The 21,474-nt window shown below is 65.2% G+C and overlaps 1 protein-coding gene and 2 long non-coding RNA genes across 4 annotated transcripts; 1 reads left to right on the forward strand and 2 right to left on the reverse strand.

Moving 5' to 3' along the window:
- Positions 1–32: 32 nt before the first annotated feature.
- On the reverse strand, positions 33–6,786 carry LOC127488740 (uncharacterized). The gene is made up of 2 exons (XR_007916526.3): positions 6,584–6,786; positions 33–294 (listed from the first exon to the last, which is right to left on the reverse strand). It is a non-coding gene; the product is annotated as an uncharacterized LOC127488740 (long non-coding RNA).
- LOC149120780 (uncharacterized) lies at positions 2,397–3,182 on the reverse strand. The gene is made up of 2 exons (XR_016224945.1): positions 3,061–3,182; positions 2,397–2,622 (listed from the first exon to the last, which is right to left on the reverse strand). It is a non-coding gene; the product is annotated as an uncharacterized LOC149120780 (long non-coding RNA).
- SMG9 (SMG9 nonsense mediated mRNA decay factor) lies at positions 6,681–21,159 on the forward strand. 2 transcript variants are annotated; one of them, XM_002723100.6, is made up of 14 exons: positions 6,681–6,819; positions 9,438–9,593; positions 11,401–11,475; positions 11,555–11,819; positions 11,906–12,003; positions 13,234–13,346; positions 15,639–15,750; positions 16,879–16,974; positions 17,134–17,219; positions 18,725–18,831; positions 19,270–19,377; positions 19,449–19,577; positions 19,802–19,946; positions 20,685–21,159. In XM_002723100.6, the coding sequence occupies exons 2-14, from the start codon at positions 9,444–9,446 to the stop codon at positions 20,761–20,763; spliced, it is 1,563 nt and encodes a 520-aa protein (XP_002723146.1). In that variant the 5' UTR covers positions 6,681–6,819; positions 9,438–9,443; the 3' UTR covers positions 20,764–21,159. The 2 variants fall into 2 exon arrangements, with proteins under 2 accessions (XP_002723146.1, XP_051695056.1); XM_051839096.3 differs by lacking the exon at positions 6,681–6,819 and adding an exon at positions 8,730–8,752.
- The last annotated feature ends 315 nt before the right edge of the window (positions 21,160–21,474 follow it).

The raw sequence follows: 21,474 nt of genomic DNA on the forward strand, positions 1-21,474 counted from the left end.
CCGACAAAGAAGCACTCAGCTCGTGACGGCCATTTTCTCTTTTCTTTTGTTTAAAAATTCATTTATTTATTTATTTATTTACTTGAAAGTCAGTTACACAGAGGGGAGAGGCAGAGAGAGAGAGAGAGAGAGAGAGAGAGAGGTCTTCTACCAGATGGTTCACTCCCCAGTTGGCTGAAACAGCTGGAGCTGTGCCAATCCGAAGCCAGGAGCTTCCTCGGGGTCTCCCATGCAGGTGCAGGGGCCCAGGCACTCGGGCCGTCTTCTACTGCTTTCCCAGGCCACAGCAGAGAGCTGGATCGGAAGTGGAGCAGCCGGGTCGGGAACCAGCGCCGACATGGGATGCCGGCGCTGCAGGCCGGGGCGTTAACCCGCTGGGCCACAGCGCGGGCCCCTATGACGGCTGTTTTCACATGCAGTGTGTGGCTGCCCTGTTTCTGCGCTGCCCCCTGCCCCCGAGCCCCCGACTGGAGCCTCACTGGAGCACAACTCGCCCGTCCAGGGAGGACGGGGCCCCACCCCTCCCACACTCGCAGGGGTTCGAGAAGTTCCTGGAAACGCGCATGATGAAAAAGCGACGGGGGCCTCAGACTCTTTCACGCCAAGGGAAGCTTCCTTTTCAGTTAAGACTTTTCGGGGGACTTCCTAAGTCCCCCTCCCACCTCTGGTCACGAGCCATCTGGGAGGGACAGGGAAGGGGCCGGCACTCAGAGGCCCCAGTGCGCAGACACAGACACTGAGCCCCGGCCCTGGCCGGCCCTGCCCGAGCTGAGTCAGGGCTGAGTGGCCGGGGCCGACCCCCGCAGCGCCGGCTCTCTGATTCATCCTGGCATCCCTGCTCCCGGGGGAAGCCCGACTGCGACTCATCCGGTGCTGAGCTATCTTTGGATTTCCCTAAAAGCCCACGGTCGGCCGGCCCCTCAGCCTTGGCAGCTACGCTGGGGCCTCTGGACGCCGGCCCTCCTAGCGAGCAGCGGTGGGGGCCAAGAAAGGAACGAGACCCCGAAAGTCACTGCCAGCGCCCTCCCAGCAGAGCCACCAGAGCCCTGCCTCCCTCATTCCCTGGGACCACTCTTTCCCGCCAACTCCCCTCCCGCTGGCAAGGGGCGTTCCGATGGCCTCGGCCTACATGTCCACTCCACCAGGAAGCCCTCTGCAGCGAACGACAGCCAGGACAACACGTGAGAGCAGCCGCCGTGCTAAGCCCTTTGTGTGAATGAGCTCGCAAAGGGAGCAAAAGTGGGCCCTGTTGGTCCCATTCCACAGATGAGGAAACTGAGTCACGGAAAAGAAACCTGCCCAAAGCCACAGCAGAGGTGGGGAGGCAGCGACCCCAGGCCCCGGCCCACCCAGATGCCGGAGCCTTACCGCCGCTCAGCTTGGCTCACTGTCGCGTCTTCACGCCAGGGGCTGCAGTGTCACTGAGTGCACGCCCGGGACCCCCGGGGCGGCCTGAGGCCCTCACCCTCCCAGACACCAACCTCCTACGCCGGTGCCAGGCAAGACAAGGTCAGGACAGAGCTTCCGTGTCCTGTCTCATCGTGGGTCTGCCCTGTCCCGTGTGCCTCGTTCTCCCCAGCAGGGCTCAGGTCCCGACACCCCCTCACTGGACCAACACTTCCTGAGCCCTCAGCCGGAGCGGGGCTGCAGGTGTGCGTCACAGGGCTCCCTCCCCCAGGGGTCAGCGCATAGCCATCTCCGGCTACTTCCCTCTCCTGCCTCCGTCCTGCCTCCAGCCCATACGGGAACTGGGCGAGCGCTGGCCCGGGTCCGGGGGCCAGCAGCTGGCCCAGCCGCTTCCTCGTGCTCCCCCACGCTGCCCCAGGCCCTTCCTGACACCCATGCCAGCTGGGCCTTCCACGGCTCCTGCCGGCCTCCCACCAAGGCCCAGCTCTTTCTTTTTTTTTTTTTTTTAATTTTTTTTTTTTATTTTATTTTTGACAGGCAGAGTGGATAGTGAGAGAGAGAGACAGAGAGAAAGGTCTTCCTTTGCCGTTGGTTCACCCTCCAATGGCCGCCGCGGCCGGCGCGCTGCGGCCTGCACACCGCGCTGATCCGACGGCAGGAGCCAGGAGCCAGGTGCTTTTCCTGGTCTCCCATGGGGTGCAGGGCCCAAGCACCTGGGCCATCCTCCACTGCACTCCCTGGCCACAGCAGAGGGCTGGCCTGGAAGAGGGGCAACCGGGACAGAATCCGGCGCCCCGACCGGGACTAGAACCCGGTGTGCCGGCGCCGCTAGGCGGAGGATTAGCCTATTGAGCCGCGGCGCCGGCCGCCAGCTCTTTCTTGATTACCAAGCAGCACACACATTTTAAATGGGAGCTCAAAACATTTTTTAAACAATCTTGAGGAAAACAAAGCTGTATGATCAGTTTCTGATTTGTTTCTTTAAAAAAAAAAAAGATTTATTTATTTATCTGAAAGGCAGAATAGAGAGAGAGAGAGAGAGAGAGAGAGAGAGAGAGGTCTTCCATACTGGTTCACCCCTCAGTTGGCCGCAATGGCTGGAGCTGGGCCAATCCGAAGCCAGGAGCCAGGAGCCTCTTCTGGGTCTCCAACGTGGGTGCAGGGGCCCAAGGACTTGGGCCATCTTCCACTGCTTTCCCAGGCCACAGCAGAGAGCTGGATCGGAAGTGGAGCAGCCGGGACTTGAACCAGTGCCCATATGGGATGCTGGCGCCACAGGCAGAGGCTTAGCCCACCATGCCACAGCGCCGGCCCCTCAAAGAACTTTTACAAACGTCCCCAGTTCCCTGGGCTCCAGGCCATGCTCCCACTCAGCCCCTCCCCAGGACACCCTCCTTCCTCTGACCCCTCCCCAGGGAGGCCCGACTGCTCTCTCAGGAGCTGGGCTGGGTGCACTCGGGCAGACCTGTACAGTTCAGAAAATGACACAACAGCTGTGCTTTGCTTAAAGCAAGCAGGCAACAGCGTGCTCACACCTGGAGGGAGACAACAGGCGCCGCCTGTGGGCACGGCGACAGCGGTGCCTTAGTGCACGCTTTTTGAATTCTGCAAGGGAGAGTAAGAAAGAATTCTCTATCTCCGAGCCCATCTTACCCCCAACTCCAACAGCTTCAGAGCTCGTCCTCGAAGTAAAGATGTCAAAGCTTGTCAATTTCCCGCCACGCCCACTCCTCAGGGCCACCACGGCCACGTGGCACCGCAAGCTTCGAGTCCCAGCTGCTCCACTGCCCACCCAGCTCTCAAGACCACAGCTCAAGCGCTTGTGTCCTCACCACCCAGGCTCTCGGCTTCAGCCAGGCCCAGCTCTGGCTGTTGCGGTCACAAGGTAGTGTCACCAGCAACCTGAGGGCCAGGACGCCCCGCTGGTGTCCCCGGCACAGCTGACGGGTGCCTGTGGGTGGGGAAAGCCCGCGCCCCGAGCCGTCAGAGCACAGCGAGGGGCCGGAGGCAGCAACTGAAACCGTCTGTTTCCCCCACAGGCCCACGCCCACCTGTCTCTCACCTGCCTGCGGCTCACTTCCTTCCTGTCTTGCAGGCCTCTGCACAGATGTGCCCTCATCGCCTCCCCTGCCCGCCTGTCACCCTCTGTGACCTCTGTCTCTCCCAATGCCTTCACCCTGATGTTTTTCTTATTTTCCTTATTTGAAAGGCAGAGAGACAGTGAGGGCAGAGAGCCCCGATCCTCTGATTCCCAATGCCTGTGACGGCCGAGGCTGGGCCAGGCCGAAGCCCTGAGCTGGGAGCTCAATCCGGATCTCCCACACGAAGGCCGTGCCTACCTGAGCCATCGCCTGCCGCCGCCCAGGAGCCAGAAGCTGGGTTGTACGGCAGAGCCGGGGTTCAAACCCGGTTCTCTGATGTGGAATGCTGCTGCCTCAAGTACCCACGCCTATCTGCTATTTTATTTTTTTTACAAGTTTTTCCTATGTGGGGCCAGTGTTGTGGCGCAGCAGGTGAAGCCGCTGCCCGTGATGCCGGCATCCCATCTGGGCACCAGCTTGTGTCCCTGCTGCGTCACTTCTGGTCCAGCTCCCTGCTGACGGCCTGGGAAAAGCCATACAGGATGGCCCAAGTGTTTGGGCACGGCTACCCACACGGGAGACCGGATGAAACTCCTGGCTCCTGACTTCAGTTTGGCCCAGCCCTGACTTACAGCCACCTGAGGAGTGAACCAGCAGATGGGAGATCTCTCTGTCTCTCTCTTTCTCTGTAACTCTGACTTCCAAATAAATAAACACATCTTTAAAAAAGAAGGAATTTGAATTATTTGTTTATTTATTTGAAAGGCAGAATGACACAGTGAGATACATGGAGAATACAAAGAGATCTTCCACCCACTGGTTCACTCTCCAAATGGCTCCAAGAGCCAGGTCTGGGCCAGGCCAAAGCTAGGAGCCAAGACCCCATCCTGCTCTCCTATGTGGGCGGAAGGGGCCCAAGTGCGCAGGCCGTCCTCCACTGCTTTCCCCGGCGCGTTAGCAGTGAGCTGACTCTGAAGCGGAGTAGCGGGGTGCCGGGGTCACAGGCTGCAGCTTAACCCACGAGTCCCGCCTCCAGCTCCCAACACGACCTTGTGATCCCTGCACACATGGCAGAATGGCTGGGTGGAGCCAATTAACACGCATCGTCTCCCGTACTGGCTTTTTCGGGATGGGTGCACTTCAAATCTATTCTCGCAACTTCCAAGTACAGGACAGGGAGGGACGTCGGCACCTTATTCCCCCCCCCCCGCCCCACACTCTGGTTTTCTGTCTTCGATCCACATCTCCCTGTCCTGTCCCCGGCTCCACACACTCGCTCGGGTATCCTTCTGATCTCTGGTCTGGTGTCCCCTGGCCCACGGACGCCTGCCACTATCCTGCCCGGGCGGCGTCTCCAGCCGACAGCCCCTCCCGGCAGATGGCTGCAGCCGTCACTCACTCGACAGGGGACTGAGTGAAATAAAGGGGAATCAGGATCTTCGGATGCCCAGGCCAGCACACACCCTGACTCGGCAGCTGCACCTGAGGCCTGACAGACACGCAGAGGCCACACAAGCTCCGGAACAGGCACTCCTAGGGACGCCGATCCAGACCCGGGGTGCTCGCTCTACACAGCAGTGTACCGTGGGCTAACGGACAGGGCAGCTCCCTGCACCCCAGCGCTGACTCACCGCCACGCAGCCTGCCTGGGGCGGGGCGCCGTGGGCTCCTCCCGCAGGGACACAGGCGTGGGTTGAACCCAGGCCCTGCGGCTGCCCAGCTACCGGCCCTTCAGTCTTTCAGTCTCATTTTCCTGCATCGGGTGGGGGTGGGGGTGGGGGCAGGGGCACAGTGAGCCCCAGGTCAAGGTCAGCCCTATTCTCCCCCCACCCCCTTAAAGTCATTTCTGCCAGGGCGGGGTGGGGGATGGAGTTGCCCAGATGTGAAACTGTCAACCCAGGTGGCGAAATTCAACTAAGAAAAACACAGGCCTGGCGCAGCTGTGGTGTCCGTTAAACACCTACAACCTGTCGGTCGGGGGGCCGGGAAACACTCAGCCTAGAAGCTGTCTCTGTGCATCCCTTTGGCTGCCTGCATTTTTGCTGATATGTACATGTCACCACTTTAAATAAATAAGATTTCACGTAAGAGGCCGGCGCTGTGGTGTAGTGGGTTAATGCCCTGGCCTGAAGCACCAGCATCCCATATGGGCGCCGGTTCAAGACCCAGCTGCTCCTCTTCTGATCCAGCTCTCTGCTGTGGCCTGGGAAAACAGTGGAAGATGACCCAAGTCCTTGGGCCCCTGTACCTGCATGGGAGACCCTAAGGAAGCTCCTGGCTCCTGGCTTCAGATCGACAAAGCTCTGGCCGTTGCAACCAATTGGGGAGTGAACCAGCGGATGGAAGACCTCTCTCTCTCTCTCTCTCTTTCTCTGCCTCTCCTCTTTCTGTGTAACGCTTTCAAAAAACAGATCTCACATTAAAACGGGCATTTCCCACTCACTCCTAGCCTGCCTCCTTCCCACTTGGCCACCACGGGCCCACCAGCGTGGGCTCCCCTGGGGCCACAAACCCCCGCCCGCATCTCTGCAGACAAGCCCCCCCCTCCTCGGGGCGCTCCCGATCAAGCCCGCCCTGGGTGGCCCTTCAAGACCGCACCTGCCCACCCCTGCGAGCCCATCTCCAGGTCCTGAGGGTGCTGGTGACCCCGAGTCTCAGCCAGCCTGCACTTGCTCGGCCCACCCAGGCCCCTCCCTAAGCGATCAGATCCCGTAGCCACAGACCAGACTCTCACAGGTCTGATTCATTCCTGTGGCCTCGGCGCTCACTCGGCCCAGGATACTGAAATGCCTCCCCGCTGCCCCACCCCACCGCAACCCGCTCCCATCACTGAGGAGGCGGGACTCGAACCCGCAGTCTTCAGAACCACCCACCCATAGACTGGCGCGCACGGACGCGCACGCGCACTGAGACCCGCGGCGCCCTCCCACCGCCGCTCCGTGATCCGCATGCGCGCTGAGGCCAAGCTCCTCCCTCAACGCATGCTCAGCCCGGCGCGCTTGTGGCGCACTCGCGCGCGCGCCTGTGTGCAGCCACTGCGCACGCGCAGTGTCGGCCGCCCGCGGGACCAGGGGTTCAGCCTTGCATCGCGATACCTCCTCCTCTTCCTCCTTCGGGCCAGCCTTCCCCAGGGGCCGCTTCCGGGACACAAAGGCCGGCTTCAGAGTGGCCGGCGTCTTACTTTCTCGTCCTCTTCCTCTCTCCCACACTCCGGGCCCCCAGACGCCATTTACAGGCGAGTGCTGTGCGGTGGAACTTCCCCGCCCCCACCCCACTCTGTTCACGGGAGAGCGCGCGCCGCGCCGCGGGAGCCAATCAGCAGCTGCGTTAGGTAAGGGGCCCGCGAGCCTGCGCGAGGTGCGCGCGCCGGTGCTGGGCGGAGCCTGCGGCGCGCCCCGCCCCCTTGGCTGCAGTTAAATAGCTCGGCGGTCGGGGCGGAGGGGTGGGGAGCCGGGTCCTGAGGCGAGGGGCGGGCGTGGCTGCGGGCCCGGAAGTACCGATAGAAATCTGTTCGGGACGTGCCCCTGAGCTCCCCGTGATGGCCCAGGGGCGTCCCCTGCGGCAATGGCCGCGTTCCAGCCCGCGGATACCAGAGGATGTGTCAATCAAAGCCCAAATTGTGGGGTCCCCTCCGCAGCATCGTGAACCCGACCCTCGTGACCGTGGGGGTGGGATGCTCCACGCAGGACCCCAGCGTGTGAATGGACTGAGTTGGGGGGCATTGGGCCTCCCACAGATACTTAAGATTCGTTTATTTGAGGGGCCGGCGCTGTGGCGGAGTAGGCTAAGCCCTCGCCTGCGGCACCGGCATCCCATAGGGGCGCCAGTTCGAGTCCCGGCTGCTCCTCTTCCGATCCAGCTCCCTGCTAATGCACCTGGGAAAGCAGTGGAGGCTGGCCCAAGTCCTTGGGCCCCTGCACCCACAGGGGAGACCCGGAAGAAGCTCCTGGCTCCTGGCTTCGGATCGGCCCAGCTCCGGCCGTTGCAACCATTTGGGGACTGAACCAGCAGTTGGAAGATCTCTGGCTCTCCCTAACTCTGCCTTTCAAATAAATAAATTTTTGAAAATAATTTGAAAAGCAGTTATACAGGAAGAGGGAGGAACAGCGGTCTTGCTTGCACTGGGTCACTCCCCCGGAGGAGCCTGGAGCTGCATCCGGGTCTCCCAGGTGGGCGCAGGGCCCTCGGGCCGTCTTCCCTCCCAGGTGCCCCAGCTGGCACTCAGGTGGGATGCAGCCCATAAATGATTTGCCAGTGGGTGCGTGGGGGCTGGGAGCTCGCCCAAGGGGCTGTGAGGCGCTGGGTTCTGTGGCCGCCCCACCCCCACCCCCGAGTGTGTGCATTGGGCTGGTTTCCGGGGAGGTCGGTCAAGACACTGCAGTAACCTGGCCTGAGAATGTTGGAGGACCCCCAGGGGGCGACAGCAATGGGAGGGGGTCCCTGACCGCATGTGTGGGGGCTCTTCAATTCTGGGGCGCTCCTCAAGGCACTGTTAAGTGGGCACACAGTGGACACTGGGTTTCCTGGGAAGGGGGCCCTCCTTGCTTTGTGAGGAGAGACTTGGGTGCCGGGGCCGAATCCCGGCTGAGACACAGTAGCGCTGGGGTGCGGGGGCAGAGTAATGGGCAGGCAGCAGTCGAGTTGCGGGGGAGGGGGCCCCAGGCTCTGGGCGGCTCCGTGGGGGCCTGTAAACAGTCATTTAGCGCTAAAGGAGGCCTTCGCCTGGCTGGCGGAGACGGCCCCCGTCTCCTGTCTGCAGGGGCTGGCCGCACGGTCAGGGAGCAGCCAGCGGGACTGGCCAGGCCCCCGCCGGCTAGCAGAGTGACCCCGCGTCCTGTAAACAGTTCTGGGGAGCGTCTCTCCCAGGGGCCTGTTTATGTCTCGGTGCCCTGGGCTGGGGGCGTGGAGCAGGCACTTAGAGCCCAGCAGGGTTGGAGGGTGATTAGGGGAAGTCGCTTCCCGCTGGACGGGCCGTGCCCCCACCTCCACTCCTCACCTCTGCCCGGCCGGCAGCTGTGGACAGCACTGGAGTGCAAGACAGGGGCGGTGGCTGGGCCCAGAAGACTCGGTCGTCACCAAAGCGCAAGGCGGCCCTGCGCTAGTGCGGGTGTCCCCGCAGAGTCCAGCCACCAGGGGGCGCTCCAAGGCCCCCCTAGAACGTGGACGCGTCTCGGGGTACTCGCCCCAGAGACCCGGAGCGGAGTGTCCGTGGTGGGGGCGGGGTGGTGCGCTCGGCGCTAGATTGAGCAGTGCAGAGGCCTGAGGTGAGCAGGCTGCAGGGGGGTGGCCCGGGGGGGGGGGAATGGAACCCCTCAGTGCTGCCGCAGCCCGCCGCGCCCTCCTGGCCGCTGTCCCGCTCAGGATCCTGCACTGATTCCTAAGTCTGGGGAGATGATTCTGTTTCTGTGTGGATCTGCCCCTAAGACTTGTATTGATGTGGGAGCGTCTCAGTATTTGGGAGTAGTTTTATTTTAGGAGCAGTGAGTTCCTCACTGCCTGCAGAGGTGGGCATTCAAGCCTAACATGAGGCCTCCCCTCGGCCCCCGAAAATGCCTTCCAATAGGTTGCCTCACAGCCCAAAATAATTGCTTCAGCTCCAAACTCCGCACCCACATTCCATCCAGCCAGGAGGAGGAAGGGGCAAGAGGCGTGTGGTAGGATCTGTGACTGGGGTGTTGGCAGAGCTGATAAACCGCACTTAGGGTGTCCTGCCTCAGACTTGGAAGTGCTTGGTGAAACTTACGGGCCACTGGCTACAGTGGATCGCTGCCCAGGTTAAGTGCACTCTGGTGAGCCCGGAGCTCCCCGAGAACTGAGGGGTTTACCCTTGGGGGAGAAGCCAAGCCTGGATCCTGGGGGCCGCAGAGCTGTCTGGAGGGAGCCGCCTCCTGTGGCGCAGGGCGGGCGGCAGGAGCCTCTGGGCCCCAGCTCCTCTCCCTCCCCCCGCAGGCCGCCATGTCTGAGTCCGGCCACAGTCAGCCCGGGCTCTACGGCATAGAGCGCCGGCGCCGGTGGAAGGAGCCGGGCCCCGGCGGCCCCCAGAGCCTCTCTGGGCCTGGAGGCCGGGAGCGGGAGTACGTCGCCCCGTGGGAGCGCGAGAGGCGGGTGAGTGGGGTGCTGACCCCGGCGGGAGTGGGTAGGAAGGAGGCAGGGTGGTGGGAAGGGGGGCCAAGGAGGTGACTGGGGCCTGGGAGGCCGCAGAAGGAGCGCTGTGCTGGGGTCTCAGTGAACTCGGCCCGCGAGGGTCTGGGTGTGTGATCAGAGCAGCCGCAGAGCGCGGCCCCGTGGTGGGCCCGGTCTCACCGAGGAGGGCTCACACCCAGGGCAGGGCCTGCCCAGTCTTGAGCTCTGCCACACCGCCCGCCCCAGGGAGGGCTTGGGCGGGAGTCAGGAGGCCTCGCGTCGCCCGGTGGCCTGCTCTGCCGCAGCCTGTCCCTGGAGGTGGGCAGCCGTGAAGAGTGCAGGTTCCCGCGTCAGGGCCACCGCGTACCACGCACACTTCCTGCAGGAGAAGGTGCCCGCCCGCTACGCCTTGGCTTTTTTATTTTTTTAATTTATTTGAAAGGCAGAGTTGGGGGGAGAGAGAGAGGTCTTCCATCCGCTGGTTCACTCCCCAAATGGCCACAATGGCCAGAGCTGAGCCTATCTGAAGCCAGGAGCTTCTTCCAGGTCTCCCACGTGGGTGCAGGGGCCCAAGCACTTGGGTCATCTTCTACTGTTGTCCCAGGCCACAGCAGAGATCTGGGTCAGAAGTGGAGCAGCCAGGACTTGAGCCGGCACCCATGTGGGATGCGGGTGCTGCAGGGGCGGCTTCACCCGCTGCCCCCCCCCCCCGGCCTTAGTCCCTGAACAAGCAGCACCGAAGGTCGTCTTTGTCGCGGACTCTGCTGCCCAGCCTGGCCTTCCGCCTGGCTCATGAACTCCTCTCGTCCTCCATGGCCCGGCCTCCTGCCCCGCTTCTCCTCCATGTCCGTCCCCGGGCCAGTGGCAGCCCCTGGGCCTCCTGCTGGGCGCCCGCTGGTCCGTGCTGACAGGCACCCGAGCTGGGCCTCCCGGCCCCCGAAGCAGATCTGTCCATCCTCTCCCGCACCCGACAGCCTCCCTCACGGGCGTCATCCATGCTACCACACCACTGCTCCGTGGCCCGCCCCGGAAGCTTTTCTTGTTTGCAAAGCCACGCTCAGTCACGCCGCTCTGCCGTTGGGTTTCACCGTAAGCCAGCGCCCTAAGCAGGGTTTAAACGAGCATCCTCCGGGTGGGGTGAAGCAGCCACCCAGCGAGGGCTCTGGGCTCCCCTGCGGTGCCTCAGCCGAGCAGAGGAGGCGCAGGGCCCAAACGCGGGTCTCGTCCTGTGTGGGTGAGTCAGGAGAGGCACGGGAGAATGTGGCGTGGGCATCGGTCCCCGGCGTGGCCGGAGCAGGGGCGAGGCGCCGGGCGGGGTGAGGATGGCAGGTGCGCCTGTCACATGCGAGGCCAGGCCGGGCGGTCTGTGACTCTGTCCACCTCGTGGTAGTCATGTGAGGAAGGAGTTCCTGCCCCCACTTGGCGGGTGAGAAGACTGAGGGACGAGGGAGGGTCAGCCTTGTCCGGGCTCTCACAGCCAGCAGCATCGGCCCGGGAAGGTCCGACTCGCGCCCGGCTCCTGTCCAGCTGGACGTGTTGCCTGCGGAGGCAGCTGGTCGGAGGGTGCACTCTGTGCTGGGACCTGGCTGCCCGGGTCGGCTCGCCGCCCTTGTCCTGGCTGTGTGACCGTGGGCAAGCCCAGTTATCTAAGCTGCAGAGCGGGGTGCGGCGCCTGTCTCACAGGGCTGCTGGGGGATAGAGGAGTTCCCGCAGCGAAGCACTCGGAGCGAGTGCCCGGCACGGAGGCCCTCGGCGCCCGACCCCCAGCCACTGCCCTCCCTCCCCACAGGACGGCAGCGAGGAGCCGAGCGGCTCGGTCATGCAGAAGACGCCCATCATCCTGTCCAAACCGCCCGCGGAGCGGGTGAGGGGGCATAGCCCGGAGGTGGGGGGAGCGCCTGGGGAGGGCTGGGCTGCACTGACCGGCCCCCCCACCCCCGCAGTCCAAGCAGCCGCCGCCCCCGGCCGCTCCGGCCGCGCCACCTGCACCCGCGCCTCTGGAGAAGCCCATCGTCCTCATGAAGCCGCGCGAGGAGGGGAAGGGGCCGGCGGCCGGGGCCGGGGCCTCCACCCCTGAGGGGGCCGCGCCGCCACCCCCGGCAGCCCCCGCGCCTCCCAAGGGGGAGAAGGAGGGCCAGAGGCCCACACAGCCCGTGTACCAGATCCAGAACCGGGGCATGGGCCCCGCCGCCCCGGCAGCCATGGACCGTGAGTGGGGGCGGGGCGGGCGGGCGGGCAGGGGGGCGGCGCCCCTCCTGCAGACCCTCACCACGCCCTCTGCCGCTTCTCTCCAGCCGTCGTGGGCCAGGCCAAGCTGCTGCCCCCGGAGCGCATGAAGCACAGCATCAAGCTGGTGGATGACCAGATGAACTGGTGCGACAGCGCCATCGAGGTACCGCGGCCCCCGGCGCCCCCCCCAGCCGCAGCGGTGACCGCGGTGCGGGCGGCCAGCTCTCGCCGGGCCAGGGCCGCGGCTGGGTGCTCTGCTCGTGTGGTAGAGAGGTGTCCCTGCCGCCTTCCGCAGCCGGGGGCTTCTGCTCCCGCGTCCTCCCTGAGCAGCCGGAAGCCGTGCCGACCCCGTGGCCCCTGTCAGCACGTCCCTCTGGCTCCCTCCCCCGTGCCCTCGGCCGACCCCAGGTCCCCGGGCCGGCCTCCCTGCCCGCAGCTCCCAGGCCCCACGCCCTCCCACGCGGCTTTGCCCTCTGCAGGCCGTGCTGGCTCGCACTGCACATCTCCCGGAATGTCCTTGTCCCGCCCCAGCACCTGGGCTCAGCGCGACAGGCACACCTGGAACCGGGCCCTTCTGCCTCTCGGCCACCCTGATGCTGGAGGTCACTGGGGAGCCCGTGTCTAGGCCATCCCCTGCTGCGCGACCAGGCAGAACTTGGCGCGGCAGCACCCTGTCCCCACAGCGGCCGTTCAGCACTTGACCCGCGGTTGGTTGACTAAAGAACGGAATTGTTGGTGCCGCGTAGTTGTCGCCGGTCACCTGTGCCCGGTGCCTGCTGGAGGCAGCAGGGCAGCCCAGGGGGTGCCAGCTCACTGAGTTGTGCTTGGGCCCCGTGAACTCTGCTGGGGTCGCTGGGAGCCCCAGCCCCAGTGCAGGCCGGAGCGGCTATCCTTGAGGACGGTCTCTTGCGCCCCCTGGTGGTCAAACAGCAGAGGCAGCAGCCCAGAGGTGAAGGTCACTGGAGGGCCTGGGAAGCTCTTAGATGCCGCCCACGAGGCCTGGATGCCTGCTGTCTCTTCCCAGTGCCACTCCTTCCTCTGCTTCCTGGGCTTCCTCAGGCCAGCTGGAGCCGGAGAGTCAGCTGCAGCGGCGCCCAGGGTCCTGTCCTCGCCAGCTGCCCTGCTCTCGGCCCCTCACCCCTTCCCAGGGTTTGCTGCCCCCCGCCTTCCCTGCAGCTTCTGCACCACGCCAGGCTTTTGGCTGCTCAGCTCTCGCAGCTGCTGTCCTTGTGCCCAGAGCACCCCCCATAGCCCCACCGCGGCAGAGGCCAGCACAGGCCCCTCGCCCAGGAGAGGGTTTGGAGGCCGCGCCTGCTCTCCTCACAGCCGAGGAGGGGTGGGCAAGAGGGCTGAGGCGGGCTTGTGAGGGTCTGGTTCCTGCGTCTTCCCACAGTACCTGTTGGATCAGACTGACGTGTTGGTGGTTGGTGTCTTGGGCCTCCAGGGCACAGGCAAGTCCATGGTCATGTCGTTGCTGTCCGCCAACACTCCAGAGGAGGACCAGAGGTGAGGAGACCTCAGGTAGGGGTGAAGGATGCCGGGAAGGAGGGGGCACCTCCCTGGGGCAGGGGCGGGGGCAGGGGGGCTCGGGTGTCGCAGGTGGTGTTGCTGCAGGGCTCTGGGAAGCCGCGTCCCCTCGCCAGGCCTCACTCCCTCGTCCGAGGTGGTCACGGGCGCCAGGGCTGTCAGCCCCCGCCTTGCGAGGGGAGTGGATGACGGTCACAAAGGCTTGGTGAGCCCTGCTGCTTACCTGCTGGGTGGCCCTGGGCTCGTCACGTCGCCTCCCGGTGTGCCTAGTGGGTTTCTGGAAGCTGAATGAGATCAGGAACGCAGAAGTTAACCTGCCCCTGGCAGAGAGTAAGTAGGGGTCTGGATGCAGGAAGTGGGTTCCGCACCAGCCTCCGTCCTGCTGTGCTCCCCTGGGAGAGTGGCTCTACCTCTCTGGGCCGGGGAAAGCCACTCGGGTGGAGGAATCCTTGACCAGACATTCTTGAGCAACAATGATGCGTGATGCTAAAGGTCAAGGGTGAGGTCCCAGGCAGGAGCAGGTTGCGGGCAGGTGGGAGCTTAAGAAATGGAGCTGGGACCAGGAGCGGAGAAGGCGGGGTTAGGGGCCGGGCAGCTTCACCACGTCACTGGAGAAGAAAGCAATGGGGGAGAGAAGGGAGCGGAGCCGGCTGGGACGTGAGGAGCAGCCTCGTTCAGGTCACCTTTAAAAGCAGGCTCTGGGTCTTACGAAGCAGCTGACCACAGCCTGGACTCCAGGAGTGGGCAGCAGGGTTTTTTTCCCCTTCCAGTCTTTCTAAAACTTGTTTATTTGAGAGACAGAGAGCTCCCATCCGTTGGTCCACTCCCCCACATACCTGCACCAGCCCGGCTTGGGCCAGGCCAGAGCTGGGGGCCGGGAATTCCACCGGGTCTCCCACTGCCGTCCCTGCTGCCTGCCGAGGGTGCACGCCAGCAGGAGCCGGAGTGGGGGCAGAGCCAGGAAGCCCTGGGCATGCGTGCCTCCTCACTGGGGTCTCCCCGGCTGAGCCAGCACCTGCCCCATGCAGAGTCCATACAGACCCGCAGTCGGGCTTTGCGCCCATGGAGAGGGGCCGTGGTAGCCCCCAGATGCCGGGGGACTGCTGGAGACCCCGGGAAGCTTACCCGTCACTGTTGGGGAGCCTTTGGCTCCCCTGGAGCCAGGCTGGGCCATCCCTCTGCCTCTCTCCGTGCCTCCCAGCGCCTCTGTGGTCACTTGGGACTTTGGCCCAGTGTGGCTCCTCTTTGGGACAGCACTCCTTCTGCCTCACCCAACGACCAGCAGAACCTCCCCGGGCCTCTCGGTTCCGATGCCCGAGCTCACGAGAACCCTGTCGTCACACTGTGTCCTTGTGAGTCGTGTCTGCCGTGGGGTGGTGGGCTTTGGCACCAGCTGTTGTCGTGAAATCCCACCGATTTTCCCTGGGAACTCCCCTCCTTCATTCCTCCAGGGCGGCCCTTCCCAGCCGTCACAGAGGCCACGGGAGGCGAGTCCCGTGCGGAAGCTCCCAGAGCCGAGGCCGCACCCCCCAGTCCATGCTGCTCTCCGCAGACAGGCGGTCTCCGCAGAGCGGGTGTCCCGTGGGAGGACGCCTGCTCCGAGTTAGCCAGCGTCTGGGAGGCAGCAGTCGTCACCCTGATTTTACTGGTTGGGGCGGAGAAAGTCACTTTAAGTCACGGTGTTGCTGGGTTGCACTCTATGGGCTGAGGGCGAGGTTCCCTCGACCTGTTTGCTCTCAGACCCCTGCACCTGGCACAAGTAGGAACGAGGGCGACCTCCTGGCCATGGGGAACTGGGAACCAGGACCGAGAGGGCCCCTCGCCGGTGGTGGAGGCATCCATAGCTGTGTGCCCGCACCTGGCGTGTGGCAGGTGCACTTGGTAAGTCGTAGCTGAGTTAACAGCGGCTGCGCGTCGGGCCCTGCTCTGCGGCATTGCCTGTGCTAGCCTCACGCTCATCTCACCGTTTCGGTGCTGTTGTCACCCTCATTCAACAGATGAGGAGGAGGAAAGCTGAGGAACTTGCCCAGGGCCACGCAGCCGGGAAGAGGCCGAGCTGGTCCTTGGATCTCTGCCGCTAAGCACGTGGGCTCCTGGCTTCATGAATGGAACGACGGCAGGAGTGCTGTGTGCACAAAGCGTGGCCTCAAGGGCGTGGGCCGAGACGGAGGCTCCGCTGGCAGGCGGGCACCGGAGCGCACATGCTCGCTACTGCAGAGGCGTGCCCCACTGTGAACCAGACCTTCACACAGCCCTGCCCCTCCCCTCCAGGGCGTACGTGTTCCGGGCCCAGAGCGCCGAGATGAAGGAGCGCGGGGGCAACCAGACGAGCGGCATCGACTTCTTCATCACCCAGGAGCGGATTGTGTTCCTGGACACACAGGTGCCCACCCCGCCCGCGTTCCCAGTGTCTGCCGCCGAGCGCAGCATGGGGGCCACGCACTTGCGGCCACGCCTGGGCCCTAGGCCACCTGTTGAGCGCTGCGCTCCTGCTGTGCCCTTGCCCGCAGCCTGGCGGGGTTTAGAAGCCTGGCCCTGGCGTCTGCCTGTGCCATTCTCACCGCCTGCCTGGCTTTAAGCTCTGACTCCGCCGACCTCGGCACCCTGTAGGTGGGTGAGGTGGGAGCGTTCCGTGGCACGTCAGGGCGTGTGGCCAAGCTGGGTGCCGTCGCCGCTGGCTCGTCCCCAGGCACAGTCCAGCTTCCCGGCCTGCCCTTCGGAGGGGCCGGTCTGTGCCAGCCCGAGGTCCCCAGGGAGAACGGCATTGCGTGAAGGGGCCCGGGGGCGGGGCGAGCCGCTGTGAGACCCGTTCCGAAGTGCCTGGCGCTCAGGGCGGGCAGAGGGCTGTGCTCCCGGTGACAGCTCTTGCACTGTGCACCTCGGTGTTCCTCAAGGATAAAGTTGGGGAGCTGCCCACGGGTCTTGTACGCTCACGAGGTGATGTGTGCGCCCTCGCCGGCTGTCACAGCACTCCTTGTTTTTTGACCTAAGTAATTATCTTAGTCAGGGTTTGAAGGCAAACGAAACAGCCGACAACAGGAAGCACCCCCAAGGGGGTGACTCATTCACGTAAATGTTGCCTTGATCAGCGCCAGGTTTCTTCTCTCTGGGCACGGGCATTGGAGAGCAGGTGATTCATAACAGTGGGGGAAGGAGGGGCTCTGGAATGTTCCTCGTCAGCCCCCCCCCCCCCCGCCTTGTTCTAGCACCTGCTAATTAGAAATCATTGTTTGCATTTAAGGTTGATTTTTTTATTTGAAAGGGAGGGAGAGACGGAGGTCTTTGTCCACTGGTTCACCCCCCAGATGGCTTCCCAGACTCGTTAGCAGAGGGCCGGCTTAGAAGCCGAGTAGCCGGGACTAGAACCGGGCACTCCGCTCTGCGATGCAGGAGTTGCAGGCAGCGGCTTTCCCGCCGCCCACGCCCCGGCCCCGCGCCGTGTCTGCCCTGTGTTGGCCTCCCACGGGCGCTGTGTGCGCCCACCAGACACGCCCCGCCTTTCTCGCCGTAGCCCATCCTCAGCCCCTCCATCTTGGACCACCTCATCAATAACGACCGCAAGCTGCCTCCGGAGTACAACCTTCCGCACACCTACGTGGAGATGCAGGTGGGGGCCGCGCGGCGCGTGGGGGAGGCTGGCTGCCGGCCGCTGCCCTGGCGCCCCTCGGGTTGTCGGGAGAGGGCCCGCATCCCCCTGGGCGAGACACCCGGCGCTGCTGGAGGGCCCTGTGGCCGCGGCCCTCAGCGCTGCTCTCCTGGCCCTCAGTCCCTGCAGATTGCCGCCTTCCTCTTCACGGTCTGCCACGTGGTGATCGTGGTCCAGGACTGGTTCACAGACCTGAGTCTGTACAGGTGAGGAGCGGGCGGGGGGACAAGGGGCAGCCCGGCCCAGGGCTCTCGGGGTCTCACAGCGGCCCGAGGGATGCTTCTGTGACAGGTGCCGGCGGGGCCCTGCGCTGGCCTCAGGGCCCTCCTCCTGCAGCTCGGGGCCTCCGCCCTCGCTCCCCAGACCTCAGGGCCGGCTCTGCCTGTTGGGACGCGAGCCCCCGGGAGGCGGGTGCCGGGCCGAGCATGGCGCGAGCTGCAGCCGTCCTGTCGCTGCCCTGGCAGCCAGAAGAGTAGAGCTGGAAGGAGTTGCCTACGCGTTCTAGAAATGCCCCCGGACGAGACTGGCTCCGTGCCTGGGCCGTGAAGGTCCCTCGTGGCCTCAGGAAACAGCTGTCGGGTGGGAGTGCCCAGGGCCCAGGCAGGAGCGAGGGCGGGGAAGCCGCGGCAGGTAGCCCGGGTATGACTTGCAGCCCTAGGGGCCGGGGCTGCCGTTCCTGACGCTGTGTCAGGAACTGCGAGTGCGGCCGGGGGGGAAGGGTGAAGCTTTCGCCAGGCCCTGGGCACAGAGAGCAGCCGACAGGCCGAGTCGCTGTTTGCGGAACACCCTGGGTGTGGGCAGAGCTGTGGGCCTGGCCACCCGCAGAAAAGAGGTGTGGGGAGCTGGTTACTGTGGCCCATCTCAGTGATGGCCTGGGACGCCCCTCCTCCCGCCATGGGCCGGGCTGCGTCCACACGGCAGGTAGATTGGACAGCTGTGTGCGCTGGCCCCAGGCTACAGGCTCGAAGCAAACGGACAGACTGGACTCGGCTGTGGCGTTTCCGCTGTAGGGCGTGGGCTTGGGCAGGGACGGGCAGGGGACGGAGCCCTGCAGCTGTGGCCGGTGGGTCTGTGTGAGCAGAGGTCCAGGAGGGTCAGGCCCCACTCCGCTTACGTCAGTAACCTACGTGCTTGGGAAAACCTTGTAGAGACAGCTGCTGTCCACACAGAAAGCTTCCCGCAGGTGCCCGAGGGCGTCAGTCACCTGCCTAAGCTGGCAGCAGCCCAGGTGCCCCCGCTGGGTGACAGCACACAGCTGGGGGCTGCGGGGCGCTGGGGCTCCCTCAGGGCGTCGAGACGCGGGGCAGCCCGAAGTGCGTGCTGCTGAGTGAGCGAAGCCACACAGGGGGCTCATCCCGGGGAGGCTGCGGAGACGGCGGACACTCCGCGGGGGGAAGGTGGCAGGGCACGGAGCAAGAGGGCAGCGGCGGTGCCTGCTGTGCGCGGCCATAGTGGGCGCCGCTCCCTAGAGATTCTCCAAGCCCGGGACGGGGCGGCAGGTGCACTGGAGCTCCTGGTGTTGCTGCGACCCCGGAAGCGCTCTGAAGAGGGATGCTGCTCCCGAGAGCAGAGCGGGGGCTGGGTGTGGAGGAGGCGGCGCGGGCGCCACGCCGTCCCGGCTGTGTGAGAAGCACGGGCGCCTGGCCTCCCCGGTGCGGCCGGGCCTGTCCGCGCACCTCAGAGCCGTCACAGCCACCTCCTCCCCGCCCAGGTTCCTGCAGACCGCGGAGATGGTGAAGCCCTCCACGCCGTCCCCCAGCCACGAGTCCAGCAGCTCATCGGGCTCCGAGGAGGGCACCGAGTACTACCCCCACCTGGGTGAGAGGCGGGACGTGGGAGGCGAGGGGGGGGTGTCACGAGGAGGCCACATGGGGTAGCCCCCCACCCCGGCTGCCCCTAAACCCAGGCCTGGCTGTGGGAGCTGGGTCCCTGGCACCTCCCAGCAGGGCCATCAGGAAACCATTCCGGGCCCTTGCCCGCGGGGCCCCTCCTCCCCTGCGGCTCAGCCAAGGGCTCGGGCTCGTCTCGGACCCCCTCTGCAGGCAGAGCCTCCGACATGTGGCCTCCCTGAGCCCCTCCTGCCTCCCCTCCCACCCTGGCCCGCGGGCCTCTCCTCATCTGTCTCCCTCTGGGGCCGGGCCTGGTGCAGCAGTGTGACTGTTTCCCAGCGGTCTTTGGGACGAGGGCCGGGACCGGGCTGGGGGGAGGGGCCGTGCTGCGGCCGTGCGCTCTGCCTCACCACCGGGCCGGCCGCAGTCTTCCTGCAGAACAAGGCCCGCCGGGAGGACTTCTGTCCCCGCAGGCTGCGGCAGATGCACCTGGTGATCGACCAGCTCATGGCCCACTCGCACCTGCGCTACAAGGGTGAGTGCCGCGACCCCGCGCCGGGCTCCTCCCTGGCGCGCGCCTCCAGGCTGACGTGTGCGCCCCCACAGGGACCCTGTCCATGCTGCAGTGCAACGTCTTCCCGGGGCTGCCGCCTGACTTCCTGGACTCGGAGGTCAACTTGTTCCTGGTGCCCTTCATGGACAGCGAAGCGGAGAGCGAGACCCCGCCCAGAGCAGGTGTGCCCCCCCCCCCGCACAGGGGTGTGGTCTGAGCTCAGGCCTGGGGGTGACGCGGGCCCAGCTGGTCTGAGAGAAGACGAAGCCTGGCCCCTCCGTTGGGAGCAGGTTTCAGGAAGCTGGGGCCGGGGCTGGGCTCTGCAGGCTCCTTGAAGCCGGGATGCTATGAGGCTGGGAGGACCCTCCAGGCGTCTGTCCCTCACCCTCCCTCCCCGACACCCCAGGGCCGGGTTCCAGCCCGCTCTTCTCCCTGCTGCCCGGGTACCGCGGCCACCCCAGCTTCCAGTCCTTGGTGAGCAAGCTCCGGAGCCAGGTGATGTCCATGGCCCGGCCGCAGCTGTCCCACACGATCCTCACAGAGAAGAACTGGTAAGAGTGCGTGCAGGAGGGGCCGGTGTGAGGGGCGCACTGGGCGGGGCAGAAGGGACCCCAAGGAACCATGTGGCCTCGTGAAGCTCCTCCCCAGCCCCCGGCGCCGTTCCTGGGGCTCTGGGAGCCGCTCGCGGCAGGTGTTCCCGTGACCTGAGGCCTGGGGCATCAGCCTTGGCGCTGAGTTCACTGGGGGGAGATTTAGGCCCAGAGGGAAGCAGTGTCAACGTAGCCAGGGCACACCTGGGGCTGGGTCCACCTGGCTGCCAGGAAGAGGACCAGTGAGCTGGCTTAGGCTTCGGGAGGTGTCAGGCCCGGAGGTGTAGCCTCACAGGAGGCGGGAAACAAGCCGGTGGGAGCCACAGGCGCTCACACACGTGCCCTGCTGCGCCTGCCGGCCCCGCTCCCCAGGGCTCCGGGTCTGAAGGAAGCAGTGGCCCACGCAGCCTCTCACGTTACCAGCCGTCTGCCTGCAGCTGGCTGTGGCCGCAGGGCCAGGACCATACACAGCAGGCAGCAGGAGCTCCTCGGGCCCGACTGCAGTCCATCCCAGCTCTGCTCCTCCGCGGGTCTGAGCCAGGGCCTGGTGGGCACCCGAATGGCCATGTCCCGTCCGTGTGGCCGTCCTCCCCGTGTCCCAGTCAAGGAGTGGCTCCGTGCTCAGCGTCCACGTGCCCGGTCGTACGTGAGCCTCAGTTTCCCGACAGGACAGCCCTGACTGTCGACCTTCTCCTGCAGGTTCCACTATGCCGCCCGGATCTGGGACGGGGTGAAAAAGTCCTCGGCCCTGGCAGAGTACAGCCGCCTGCTGGCCTGAGCCCGGGAGGAGTCCATGCGAGGAGTCTCCGAGCCCCGGGCACAGCAGGGAGCGCGCGCGTCCCCGGCGAGCGGAGAGCGGCAGCAGGCCTGGCGGACGAGACACGAGGTGTCCAGGGCCGGGCCCCCAGCCTCCACTGGGGGCCGTTGAGGGGTGACTCTGAGAGGCCCCACCCCGCCCGGGGATGGGGCACCCATCCTAAGTCCCCTGTGGAGACAGGCAGTGGGAGGAGTCTGGTAGGTCGCAGTGGGGGCCCAGGCTCCGTGCGCAGCTCCCTGTGCAGGGACAGGAGCAGCAGGCCCCTCTGGCCTGCCTCGGCCCTCCTGGGAGGCAAGGCAGGCCCACAGAGCTATCACTGGGTTCGAGCTGGTGGCTCCAATAAACACAGTCGTGGGAGCCTGGTCCTGTGTCCCGCTTGCCCTCCCCAGCCCCCTCCCCCCAGCAGGCTGTCCTGGGAGGGGGGCAGATGCAGGAGCTGCCCTTGGGAGGGTGTCCTTGGCCGCCCACGAAGCCTGAGTGGGAGTCCCCAGAGACACAGCCGCAGGGTCATGGAGTCGTCGAGCAGGTAGCTCCGCCTGCCGAGGAGGATGCCGGGAAAGAGCTGGCCTCGGGCCTCCACGCGCGTGTTTGCATCAGAACACACTCTGGTGGGCGAAATAGGCCACGTCAGGACAGTGCCCGCCTGGCTCAAGACCACGCCTGCTTCTGGTT

The sequence above is a fragment of the Oryctolagus cuniculus genome, chromosome 18 (assembly GCF_051225735.1).
Source record: "Oryctolagus cuniculus isolate XC-2025 breed Fujian yellow rabbit chromosome 18, ASM5122573v1, whole genome shotgun sequence".
Lineage (NCBI taxonomy): Eukaryota > Metazoa > Chordata > Mammalia > Lagomorpha > Leporidae > Oryctolagus > Oryctolagus cuniculus.

Bases quoted from the DNA above. Each gene is read 5' to 3' on its own strand.
- SMG9 (XM_002723100.6), top strand. From the start codon at position 9,444: ATGTCTGAGTCCGGCCACAGTCAGCCCGGGCTCTACGGCATAGAGCGC. The intron at 16,975-17,133 runs GTGGGGGCCGCG...CCTGGCCCTCAG, and splicing joins ACACCTACGTGGAGATGCAG to TCCCTGCAGATTGCCGCCTT. The intron at 17,220-18,724 runs GTGAGGAGCGGG...CTCCCCGCCCAG, and splicing joins ACAGACCTGAGTCTGTACAG to GTTCCTGCAGACCGCGGAGA.